The 13334-nt window shown below is 47.5% G+C and overlaps 1 protein-coding gene across 1 annotated transcript in view; it reads left to right on the top strand.

Annotated features, from left to right (window-relative positions):
* Positions 1 to 13334, top strand: part of HTRA1 (HtrA serine peptidase 1) — a 54821-nt gene that overhangs the window by 22541 nt on the left and 18946 nt on the right. The window contains exons 6-7 of the mRNA XM_017872231.1: positions 5952 to 6051; positions 6477 to 6681. Of these exons, the coding sequence (XP_017727720.1) occupies positions 5952 to 6051; positions 6477 to 6681 (305 nt within the window). The remainder of the gene's footprint in view (positions 1 to 5951; positions 6052 to 6476; positions 6682 to 13334) is intronic.

The raw sequence follows: 13334 nt of genomic DNA, 5'->3' as shown, positions 1-13334 counted from the left end.
AAAAAAAAAAAAAAAAAAAAAAAGCACAGATTCAACTTTGTGCTTATTCTTTTGAGAGAAACACAGATAAAAGTCTATCCTTTAATTCATACTCCCCATACTGTGATTTTCATTTTTACTGCAACAAATTGTGTTAAGTGGGATAATGAATGTCAAACACTTAATGCCTTGCTCTTTTCAGTAACATGAAATATTGGAGAATAATGACTGAAGCTTATCTGCACTGCATATGTCTCTTTTCTTCCTCCTTGAAGGAAGTTGTTGAAAGTTGTTAAGAAGTATTATGTGTAAAACTCCAGGGATGATGTGCTTCAAGGAAGCAACATTTATGAAGTTGTGTGCTTGACTAGTAGTTTATAAAGAGGGAAGACGAATCATTTATTATATTGGGATTGAATCCTGGCAGTTTTTAAACTATAAAGTTACAGGAAATGTTGGCTTCTCTTAATGGGCCATTTATTGTGTTAAATATCAGTAATGATAAATATTTACTAGGTAAGTGGAAAGATCCATCTCTATAAATTGTTGTAAGTTATCATTTTACGAATCTTACTCAGTTTTCTGTTTAAAATGAAATCGTGTAGCACTGTATAAGTCATTCAGTTTTTTCTTTTGGAGAATTACTCTGGATTGTCTAGGCTCTGTGTTCTCCACATATATTTTAGAAATAGTTTGTGAATTTTTACAAAAAATCCTGCTTAGAATTTTCACTGGGAGTGTGCTTAATCTATGGGTCAATTTGTGAGAAATTGATAGCTTAACAATAGTGAATCTTCTGATCCACAAGTGTGGTATTTCTCTCCATTTATTTAGGTCTTCTTTATTTTGATAGCGTTTTGTAGCTATTTGAAAGATTTGTGTACAGATCTTGCAAATATCTTGTTAAATATTTCCCCAATTATTTGATATTTATTTTTGATGCTGTTATAGTTATATTTTAAAATTTTTGATTCCAATTATTGCTAATACATAGAAATGCAATTATTTATTGACCTGTTATCCTGTGACATTGACAAACGCAGTCATATATTCATAGATTTCTAGAATTTTTCTACAAAGACTATCATATGTATCATCTGCAAATAAAGACAGTTTTACATTTTCCTTTCCAATCTCGATGCCTTTTCTTTCTTTCTCATGCCTCATTGTGTGGTCCATTACTGAACAGCAGCCAGTTCCAGCTTTCTGTTCAATAAAGGAGCAGTTAAAAGGGCCAGGCCTTGACCTTGCTGGAGGCTTCCCATCCTCATTGCCTTCTGCTTCCTCAGTTCTGGCTTAACAGAACAGTGTGGGGAGGAGGCATGGTCTTTACCTACTAGGGCGTTACATTGGCCTTCTTCAGGTTGGTTGATTCGTCAGGTTTAAGAGCTCACCTGGGCTGCAGTCAGGCTAGATTATCTGCTGACCTTGCCCTGTCTCCTTTCTGTAGTGGGGTACCCTTGTAAGCTAGGGAGAAGAGATACAGGTGAAGGCCGGAAAAACCAGCCTGCCACACAGCTTCCCTGGATCATACCTTTGCAGTGATATGACGACACTGTTAGGAGGAGCGGAGGTGGCTGAGTGGGTCTCCAGACACCTCCCTTTACCTCTCTGCTGTGCCACTGATGTGTGACGTCCTTCACGTATGCAGAGCTGCCACTAAGCAGCACCGTGGCCAGTCCTGTGGATTTTCTTCTTTCTAAATTGTATGCCATGACTTGATCAAACATTTCATATACAGTAGATCATGAAATCAGCATAGAAAACACATTGAGGTAGATGGTGTTACCACATTTTATGGATGAGGGGCTAACACTTGGAGGAGTGAGGTAACACGTCCAAGGCCACACAGCTAGTGAGCACTATGCTGAGGGTCACACTCTGGTCCATCTGAGGCCAGATACTGTGCACAGCCTTCTCCTCATGCTGAGTGGCCTGGATGCCCCCACCCTCTGTCCCCTGAACCCCTTGGAGAGTGGGCAGTGGCAGAACCAACCTGGGCCCATCTATGGGGATTCTCCATTGGGACTGACCCCTCTGGAAGGAAGACAGTTGACCCACAGTTAAAATCACAGCAGATGGGCCAGCCAGGGTTTCTGTAGAACATCAGGCAGTGGCCACTCCATCTAGTTTCATGGATGAGCCTTTTTAATGGAACAGGAATCTAACACTAAACCAAGCTGCTTTTAGACACACTTTTATTCCTCACTCTGAAATGACATTTGGACAAGCCAAGTATTTCTTCTTCTTTCAGTTGACATTTTGTCCATCTTTGAACAGTTAGTTGATGTTTCTTCCGTTTAGTTATTTCTGTTCTATGTTCCTGTTGCCGCTGGTCCACCCAGGGATGGTAAGAATGGAAGTCAATGGTTGCTTTTTCATCTGAGATGCGTCACGAAGGCTTGTCAGTCAGGCTTGTCATATGGTCTGTGATCCCACTGCTCCTTCTTTCTGTTTCCTCATCTACAGAATTTGGAGAGTCCTGGACCTGATCTCAAATTTCACATGTTCTTTATCTTCCTGCAGCACGCTGGGGAGAGGGAGAGACAGGGATTCCATCACAGAAGGTTGGAGCTGGAGCAGACTTCACAGCTCATTCTAGAGGCATTTGGTCCATCTTACAGATGAGGAAATGGAGGCTGCCCAGGGGACTGAGGCTGGAACTGGGCCTTCCAGTGGCCAGGCCAGATCCTCCTTGGTCTCCCTTGTTGCTTTCCTGGTGGGCAGACCCTGGAGCCACTTTCTGTGACTGCGTGAGAAGGCAACTGCCCAGCAAAATCCATCTTCAATCCATCTTCATTTTTGCCTCTGGTGTGGGCAGATTCTCCCATACCTAATTCGGGAAGCCAGAAAGAGGAAGTCAGTTATGATCCCTAGCGGGAAGGCGCTGGTAATGGTCCTTCTCGTGAGTTTCTGAAACACCGCGCTGTCTCTGTGTTGCTGGCCTGGCCGGAGTTAAACCTCTTCTTGGTCTTTCCCCAGGAAGCTGGTCTGAGGAAGCCCAGATGCGTTTGTTTACAGCTGTCTCTGGTGACGTTCGCCAGGCTCTGTGTTCAGAAGGAACATTTCCATTCCCTTATTTACACCTCCTACTGGAGTGCTCGAGGAGACACACCAATTATTTGCAACTACCTAGAAACCTGGGAGGGTAGCAGATCTGTAGGGGCCAGTGTTGAAGCGAGAAGCTGTAAATCTGGTGACACTGTGGGCTTGGGAGGGCTTACCCAGATCTACTTGTTACTTATACTCTCTATTAAGAAATTTTAGTGTCCATGGAGAAGTTATTTAAAGTCTGCGAGCCTCAGTTTCCCCATATATAATATGGGAAGGATACCTGATTTTCCTGTTCCACAGGAAGGTAGAAAACATTAAATTAAGGCAGCTGATGAAAGGGTTTTGAAAGCAAAAATAATAATATGATATTGTCCTGAATTTGTTAAATTATTCCTCCTAGTAGTTGCAGATCTTTTTCTGTACCTTAGAAAACCATGCTATGTAAAAAGAGATGATTCCAATCTTTAAATAAAGCAGCTCAGAGGTCAGGGGCCAGGACAGAAAGGGGCCCTTTGTTCACAGATGCACTCTCACTTCCGAGAAAGCAAGCGTGGGAGAGGCAGGTGGTCCTCCAGATGTCCCTGTGCCCTGTGGTGTCAAGTTGGGTTACTATGGCCCCTGGTGACCCAGCGTGGTAGGGATGTGGGAGCCAGTGGGTATGAAACTGTGATGGGTCACAAGAGGGCTGGGACGTCTCACAGCTTCTACTTACAGCCTAGAGCCTGGGGAAGGGCTGCCACCCTAGTGGTGAGAGAGGCACGTTTGTGTGTGTGTGTGTGTGTCTGTGTGTGCATTTGTATGTATATATGTGTGACTCTGTGTGTATGTGCACATCTGTGAGTATATGAATTGTGTGGAAGTGTATATAGGTGTTTATGTGACAGTCTGTATGAGTGTGGGTGTATGTGTGTGGGTGTGTTTATGTGCATACGTGTGTGGGTGTGTATGCATAGTGTGTATGTGTGAGTTTGTGTGTGTGTGCGTGTGCATCTCTGTGTGTATGTGCATGTGTGTTAGGGGCAGGCACACAGGCCTGTTGGTAAATGAGACACAAAATACCTACAAAATACAAAATATGAGACAGGAAATACAAGCCACAGTTATTCATTTTTCAACGCAACAGACATAAGATTACCATGTGAAATTGCTGTGAAAGTTTCCAAAAGCTTCCTGTCAATTCGTAGCGAGCAGCTAACAAAGGAGTGCGGGTCTCTGGAGCCTGCTTGTGCAACGCGGAGCTACTCTAAGGGGCAAGAATGGGGTGCATGGCTCTTAGCTGCAGACCAGCCTGGAAGCCCTCCAGCCTGCTTGAGCAGGGACTTGTTAAGAGGTAGCAGCAGGTGGCAGAGATTAGGAGCCGGAGTAGTAGGCTAAGGCTGCACTTCCAGGGACAGACTGCCTCTGCCACCCCCTGTGCCGCCAAAATGGGAGCCCAGAACTCTGAATCTCTAGCAGCCCGTTTTTGAATCAGTTACCTTGGGTGTGTGCCTCTGGTTGATGGAAACTAACTTTTAGCCCTGCTGGGTGAGAGCCTCACATCGGGACATGTGACAGCTTTGTTGAAAGTAGCTTTGGAAACACCCACCACGTGGGGCCACTCACTGTAGTATAAACGATCATGCACCAGTGAGTGACAGGGATACGTTCTGAGAAATGCGTCGTTAGGCGATTTCATCACTGTGGGAATGTTCCAGAGTGCGCCTACACAAACCTAGATGGCATAGCCCACTACACACCTAGGCCAGATGGTAGAGCCTGTTATTTCTAGGCTGCATGCCTGTACAGTAGGTTACTGTACTGAATACTGTAGGCAGTTGTAACAATGGTGAGTATTTGTGTATCCAAACATAGAAAAGGTACAGTAAAAACAATGGCGTTGCGGTCCACGGTTGGCTGAAATGTTATGTGGTGCATGACTGTATGTATAAAGCATTACGGTCATTTGATTTTTCTCTTTTTCTCACCCACAGTCTTAAGGCACCTCTTATGCCTTTTGTCTGGGATGTCCCGGGCAGTGTTGGAACGCGTGGTTAAGGCATGGTGGAAACGGTTTTGGGGATGGACGATGGCCTCAGCTTGCCTTGGGGTGTCAGTGGGAAAGATAGGAGCTGCCCCTTTGCCTTCATATTTCTTCATAATAATCTCAGATCTACCCATCTGGTGGTTCAGGAGGGTTGCTTCTTTGTAATGGTGGGGACTCAGGGAAGGGACGCAGGCAGAGGGTGATACCACATCACAAAGGGACCCTTGGCTGGGTGCAGTGGCTCACGCCTATAATCCTAGCACTTTGAGAGACTCAGGCAGGTGGATCACCTGAGGTCAGGAGTTCGAGACCAGCCTGGCCAACATGGTGAAACCCTGTCTCTACTAAAAATACAAAAATTAGTCAGGCATGGTGGTGGGTGCCTGTAATCCCAGCTACTCAGTAGGCTGAGGCAGGAGAATCGCTTGAACCCGGGAGGTGGAGGTTGCAGTGAGCCAAGATTGCGCCACTGCACTCCAGCCTGGGCAACAGAGCGTGACTTCATCTCAAAAAGAAAACAAACAAAACAAAACAAACAACAACAACAACAAAACTTGGGCCATCAGCTTCTTGGAAAGGCTGGTGTGAGGAAGAAGCATTTGCTGGTGCCTCTGCTCAACACCAGAGCAGAGGTGATTTTGTGGTGACTCTGTTGAGAGCAGAGAACCTGAGCAAAGAGGTTATCATGAGTGGATTTGACTGCCTTACCTGGGTGGGCGTTCCCTTGGGAGTTCGATGGACATTTGCAGCTGAGCCCAGGTGGGGGAACTGTGCTCACTCCGCCTTCAGAATTCCAAAGGCTGAGCATGCATTTTGGCTTCCTCTAACCCATGTCTTTCTCTAGGTGACCACAGCAGAGTATCATTAAGTATCTATTCTTTGCTTTTGTTCTCAGGGCAGGAAGATCCCAATAGTTTGCGCCATAAATATAACTTTATTGCGGACGTGGTGGAGAAGATCGCCCCTGCCGTGGTTCATATTGAATTGTTTCGCAAGTAAAGAGAGCCTTCCTTTTTCCTATAACCTCTGAAGCTTTAACCGCCACTAGCAAAACATGAGAGCTATTTTTGAGATACATTAAAGTGTCAAAGTGTCACTGAATATCTTCCTACTTTAAGATAAGTGTGTCTCCCTTCGAACATCTGCCCTATTCGACTCTATGAATCTACAGTCTTAACCCTTCTAAATGTTTAAAGAACCTCGGGCTCTGAAGAGGTTCCCTAAGAATATTTTGTAAGTGGAATTATTTGATGCATGCAAAAAATTGGCAGGATGTTTAGTTTTTAAATGTTAAGCCCGATATATAAAGGAGCGATTGCTAGGTGTGTGTTGCTGTTGCAGAACCCATTCATTAATCAATGTGTTGAAGCGTTCATTTTAAGGTGCTGCAGTCTGAAGTGTGTACTCCTTTGGATTTTAGGCTTCCGTTTTCTAAACGAGAGGTGCCGGTGGCTAGTGGGTCTGGGTTTATTGTGTCGGAAGATGGACTGATCGTGACAAATGCCCACGTGGTGACCAACAAGCACCGGGTCAAAGTCGAGCTGAAGAATGGTGCCACCTATGAAGCCAAAATCAAGGATGTGGATGAGAAAGCAGACATTGCACTAATCAAAATTGACCACCAGGTGAGTATGTTTTTGCCTACAGAGGTGAGTTCTCAGATGCCCTGGAACACCCTTGGCAAAGGCGCCAGAGCTCTCTGATTGTAGCTGATTCTCAGGGGGCACTGAAGCCGGTCTAAACCAGTCACAGGAGGGCCTTGAGGATATGCTGAGTATGGCCTGGGCGTGTGGGAGAGGCAGGGGCTCAGGAAAGCTTCTGGAAGGAGCCAGATACAAGTTTTTAAAATAATGTTTTAAATGTTTATCAAAGAAAGCAATACATTTGTAAAGAAATTAGTAGGTAAGTTGTGAAAATTGAGTTTCCTTCCCATTCCCGATCCTGTGGCAACCCTTGTTGCCACAGATTTTATTTATCCTCCACAGATATGCCATGCGTTCACAGTGAACATAGAATTTACTGGGGTTTAGACTGAGCCATCCTTAACTTGTCAACAATTATTTTGAAAACAAACCAGCTCTCCCAAATTGGGGTTTTGCAGGATTATGAGATGTGTTCCAGAACAATATTCCATACTTTATACATCTTGGAAACCTTGAATTAAAACAGAGCTAATGGATTTCTTCTTTCGAGACCTTCTCAGAGCTTTTAGTATGCTAGTGTGCGCGTGGCTTGCCTACAAAAGGGTGTTGACTGAACTAATTTGCCCAAATTATAATCATTTGAGTATACAGCTTTTTTTGGAGGGGGGAGGGGCAGAACTGAGCCATACCAAGATCAATCTGGGAAATGCTGTATTTGAAAATGCTTTCTATTTAAATATTCTCTTTGCAATCATTTTTGCTGTTGATTTGCTTAGCAAAGTCTTCATGTCTAGGACAATATCCATTTCTTACTGACTCATCAAAAACCCCCACTCGACACTTTGATGAGAGAGGTTTTGTTTGCTGTGTGGCATGTTCAGTGAAAGCGTGGTTTCTAGTTTCTTCACATCCTTGTAATTTTCTGGACTTCAGATGGAGTCAACAATCAGAGGAGGTTGGAATCCTGCCTCTGGCCAAGGAAAAGACCAGAGACCGAGCCAGGTGGGGTCTCTTGTCCAGCCCTCTGCTTGCCTCCCTCTACCTGGGTGTGGTCTGAGTAATTCCAGACAAGCATAGAATTAATCAGGCTATTTGTGCTGGTGGATGGCATGCTGGGTACATCTCCTTCTGGAAACAGCTCTGCGTGTGCTGTTTGGGTGTTAGGATTCTGGGTCTCCTCCGTCTTTTTATGGCATAAAGTTGTTGCCCAGCCTAGGCTCCTTTACGGCCAGTCTTCAGAAAACCACCAGCTAACACATTTACAACTCTCCTTCCCCGATGTTCCTGTAACCTCTCTATGGCCGAGTGGCCAGGCACGGCCGAAGAGGCTCAGGGTAGATATAGGCTCTGTGTCCGGTGTGTGTAACTGGCCTTGAGTGAGGCTGCAGTTGTGTGTTATTTCTATTAGGTCACTGTGGAATTTCTAGCAACAACTCATCTTTCAAAGTGTGTTTATTGGTCACAGAATCATTGGGCCAGGCTCTGCCTTCATTCTTTTTCACCTAATCTGCATAATAGCTGTATTATCCCCATTTTAGAGAAGAAGAAACAGGGACTCAGAGAAGTCTAGTAACCTGTCTGAGACCACACAGCAAACATGTCATGACCCTGCCCTCCTAAGGCAGCCAGGCTACTGCTCCCAGCGTGTCCAAGCCCATGGCTATTGCTGGAGGGATACAGGCTGGCCCCATGGAATGATGGGACAGCTTGACCTTAAACAGCCCATGGGAAGGTGGGTGCATCTGGTTTAGGAACAGGCTGCTAGAAAGGTATCCAGGATGTGGTAGTCTCACCGGAAGGAGCCAGTCAGAATAGCACAGCCTGTGGCCATGCGTGGGGCCTGTTCAGCCTCACAGAGCCTTTGGGAGGCAGCCAGCAGCAGGGCATGAGCTGTGTGCAGGCAAGGCGCTGGCCTGGATGCCGCCCCACTGAGTAACTTCGTGTTTGGAATGCGTGGGCACATACCGTGCAGCTGCTTCTGGCCGGGGGATATTCTTTTCCAATTTTGAGCCAAGGTGGAGACTGTCTCCTCGTGTCATCCCTGGCATGTCCTGGCAAGATGCGAACGATCTCAATAGACGAGCTTTGCAGAGTGTGTCTGACCTGACTCCTGCTGTCCTGGGAGTTGAGCTCTTCAGCCAGCAGCATGCTGTTTGACATGTGTTTCTAGTCCCCCAAGAAAGGGTGCTTGAAATTTAAAATTGAACTGATGTGGCTTTTCAAAATGGAATTGGAAATGAAAGGATATTAAATTGCAGACAACCACACAAAAGACTGGTTTCCACTGACTAAACTGCTTTTTTTGCTGATAGTAGTTGAAAGTAGGGAGAGTAACAGCATCTCTTCCAGCTCTTTCTCTTTTGTTCCCTTGTTTTGATGATGGGTTATTTCGGGGGAGGCACTGGTTGGCCTTGCTTTGTGTCATCTTAGGGATAACAAAGAGGATGAAAGAGATCAGGAAAACAGAGAAGGCAGAACAGAACCAGCAGAAACTGTGCTTGAGGAGTGAAAATCACCTACATGGCTCCTTGTTGTATGAGACTGTGGCCCAGCCTCCCCCAAAGCCACTTAAGAGTAACCCAGTGAAGCTGGTGAGACTGCCTGCCGCGTCCGTGGGCCCAGCGACTAGCTTCGTGGCTTATCATCTGGGCCCAGCTCCTCCCCTGGCATCCTGATTTCACTTGGAGGGTCCTCCATTGTCCTTCATAACGTGTTTATTTTATTTTATTTTTATTTTTTGAGACAGAGTTTTACTGTTGCCCAGGCTGGAGTGCAGTGGTGCCATCTCCGCTCACTGCAACCTCCACCTCTAGGGCTCAAGTGATTCTCCTGCCTCAGCTTCCTGAGTGGCTGGGACCACAGGCATGCACCACCATGCCTGGTTAATTTTTGTATTTTTAGTAGAGACAGAGTTTTGCCATGTTGGCCAGGCTGGTCTCAAACTCCTGACCTCAGGTGATCCACCTGCCTCAGCTTCCCAAAGTGCTGGGATTACAGGCGTGAGCCACTGTGCGCGGCTATAAATGTGATATTCTTGAGACTTTCAGTGAAATAAAAATTACCATGGACATCTGTGGTCATTGTCCACTTGCCACCCACCTACCCCCCTTACTGGCAGCAGCAGCCAGCATTTCACATCTCCGTCATCGGACAGCGTAGGTGGGCTCATCAGTCATGGTGTCCTACCCTCTGGTGCCAAGGGGTGGACACATGACCAAGTTAGGGCAAGCGGAGGCTCCCTGGAATTGCAAAGTGAAGCTGGATGTCACCCACAGAGACTAACATGGTGAAGCTGCTACAGCCCCTGCTCTTGAGACCCAGCACTGTCTGAGTTCTTGCACTTTCTGAGTCCAGTTTAATATCTGCTTTTCCTCCTGTTCTTGGAGCTCCCCTCACAACTCCAGTGGCTTGAAGTTGCCAGAGATGTTTCTGGGCTTGTGACCAAATGACTCCTTTTCTGCTTCTCACTGCTGAGCAGACACATGTGCGCTCACTTTGCCTGCTGAGTCTTGGGACCTGGAAGAGCTCTTGGGAGACGCTCACGAAGCAGCCCCCTCTTGCCGGCCCTGCTGACTCCCTCAAGGTGTCCACCCGCAGCCCTGGCTGGGCATCCCTTTCTGCGCTTCTGCCCAAATCTGAAACTCCTCTTTCCTTGGGACCCACGACCGTGGCCAGCCTGCCTGGGGAGGGAATCCCAGCTGCAGAAAGTCGGGACAGTGTGCGTGTAAACATGTTAATAGAAAGCAGCTTTGAGGGCAAACTAGTTCAGCTTTAGTTACAAACTCTTTCCAAATGTGTTTAACATGAGCCACTGCCAGTGTGCAGCATATGTCAAGCTTTCATCCAGTGGTGGCATTTTGTCCCAATGGGTTTTTTTTCCTGAGCAGTTTGGGGCAGGGGTGGGGAGAGGGAGAGAGAAAAAGCAAAAGAGAGAGGTTTGGTTTCTTCAGGCTGGAGTACAAGCTAGAGATAATGGGGGTGTATTGAAGAGAGTAGGAGGGAAAGTTACTTTAGTTACAGCTATTTGTCCAGCTGTGCTGATTAAGAAACTTGGAGAAAAGCATCTCTGGAATCATGTCCTTCCCATCTGTATATAGCCTTTGCAGATCTCCTGCTCTTCTGAGAGAGATCTGAACTCCTTACTAGGGCCTTGAGGGCCCCATCTGATTGGGCACCCTCCCTCCCTCCACCCCTCCTCCTCTTCCCCTCCTCCCCTCCTTCCTCTGCCCCCACCTGCTCTGCTCAGACACCCCTGCTCGGTTGCTTCCCACAGGCCAGGGCTGTCCCCTGGGGCCTTGGCTGTTTCCCTCCTAGGAGCGCCCCTCTCCAGCTCCTCATGGAGCCAACCTTCCCGTCCTTCAGGCCTCTGATTAAATTCTGCCTTAGACATCTCTGCCCACCCCACTGTGTGAGCTAACGCCCCATGCCCCAGTCTCCTCAATCCTACCGCGTCACTCTGGGGACACATCACCCCAGGGACAACTGCATTCCACTCTTGGTTCTTCCCTCCTCGTCTATTTATCACAATTTAGAGTCGCCTCACTCATTTGTCAAATGAAGTCCATTTCTGCAGCTAGACTGCGGGGCTGGGGGCACATCTGGCTGATCGGTCCTCACGTAGGAGGTGCTTGGCAACTTTGTCCTGAGTAGGACGTTCACAGCTGTCTGCCCTGGAGGAAGCAAGGGCACCCACCACGTGGATGGAATTGAGGGGAAGGCACCCGTGGCTCCTGCATCGAGCTTCTGTCCTATATTCAATGAGGAAATGACCCTGCAGCAGGCTGGCTGCAGATGCCCCTGCCTTCCCGCTTTGCCTGCCTGGAGTTTGATGGACATGTGGTCCTGTCAAGGCTACATCAGGTCTGTGGTCTTTGGTAATGCAAAGCGCTGGGGAAACAGTGAGCTTTCCTGTGGGTGCTTTTCCCTGACGCCAACAACCAGGTAAATATTTGGAAACGGCCTTGTTGAGGCTTGTGAGGTGGTTTTCCTCCCTCCCCTGTAGGCCTGCACCACCCCTCCAACCCCCCGGCCACCTTCAGGCCAGATGGCGCCCACAGACCTGTTTGAAGTGGCCTGAGAGGGAACCCTCTGGGCGCTGGGGCCGCTGTGTTTGCAGAGGGTCCTCTTACTGCTGAGCTGGCTGGTGCAGCGGGGAGGCCGACACCCCTGATCCTCATCAAGTTCAGAGGGGAGTCACCGCGGGTGAGGGGCCTGGGGCCTTTTACATGTCCTGGGAGCTGCTGAGCAGGCCGCTCTTCTCCAGGCCACCAGAACTTGGCCCTGCATGTGGCGAATCTTTCCTGAGTCAGCTGAGTGAGGGGGGTTCAGGCAGCCCCCCGGGATGTGGCAGTGGCTGAGGATGGGAGTGGGGTGGTGCTTGCCATGACTCACTCTGGTTCTCCTCAGGCAAGCTGATGGTCAGACCTGCTGACTCAGTGGCCTGAGCTCGTCCAAAAGCGAATCAGAGAACGCAGGGCCTGGGCTCACCCACTGCCCTCTCCTGGAGTCATCTGTCACTCATCCTCATGAAGGAAGTGCCTGGGAGCCTGGAATGCACTTCGCACCGCCCCAGCTCCCCTCTTGTTTCTGTGTTTTTCCATTTTGGATGCTTCCCCCCCCCCGCCTTCTGTACTGGGCATTTTGTGGTCTCTTCTTTTTCTCTGAGAACTCTGAGGGCTACCATTGCATTTGCTAACGATGCCACAGATGGTGTTGACCTTATGAGGCTTCTGTTACCGTATTGATTTTTACCATTTTTAGGGGGACAGGAATCAATATTTCATGAGGGAATGTGAAGCCAGACAGTGAAGTAGAAGCTGGCTTTTATTTTGTGCCAGGCTTTGTCCCAGAGGCGGGTGGGGACATGGCTCCTCAGCTCTTGACTGCGGCTCCTTCTGGCATGGGAAACGCTTCGGTTCCCCAAACTCTCAGAACTGGAGCCCCTGTGTGTTCTCTGGCCTGGATTCAAGAACTTAGTTGATTGTCAAGGAAATTCTTTGGCTATATTTTTCTCTTAATATGGTAATGGCTTTTTTCACTCTGGCACTCTCTTTTCAGGGAATCGGATTAAGACTATTATTTATGGTTCTGAAAAAGCAGTTCCCAAGTTGCTGGGACTGGATTTGTTTAGGAATGTCTCCTGTCCTCTTCATTGAGGGGGGAATACAAATCGGTTCCATTTGACAGTTTATCAAGTGTGCGACAGAGTGTTTGAGTCCAGGGTTGGCCAACTACAGCCAGTAGTCCAAAGCTGGCCCTCTATCTGTTGTTGTAAATAAAGTTTTATTGGGACCCGGTCATGTTCACTTGTTTAGGTAGAGTCTATGGCTGCTTTCATTCTGCACCAGCAGAGTTAAATAGTTGGGATGAAGACCACATGGCCCATGAAGTAAAAAATATTTGCTTCCTGGCCCTTTATAGGAAAAAATTTGCCAGCCCCAGTGGTAGGCAATTAACACCTTGTCCTAGAGGAGCTGAAAGTGGCTGGAGGCAGGAATGCTCATAAGAACCAAGCGAGGTGAGGCACTAGGTGGCTGCGGGGAGCAGGAAGAGTAGCTGATTAGCTGATTTTGTTTGCCCTTTCTTTTGCCAGAGATTGTGTTTTTTTTTTTTTTTTTTTTTTTTTTTTTTTTTTT

Source organism: Rhinopithecus bieti, unplaced genomic scaffold (assembly GCF_001698545.2).
Source record: "Rhinopithecus bieti isolate Rb0 unplaced genomic scaffold, ASM169854v2 scaffold_6710, whole genome shotgun sequence".
In the NCBI taxonomy this organism is placed as follows: domain Eukaryota; kingdom Metazoa; phylum Chordata; class Mammalia; order Primates; family Cercopithecidae; genus Rhinopithecus; species Rhinopithecus bieti.
The sequence above is the reverse complement of the archived record's forward strand: the minus strand, read 5'-3'. Positions and strand labels throughout refer to the sequence as shown.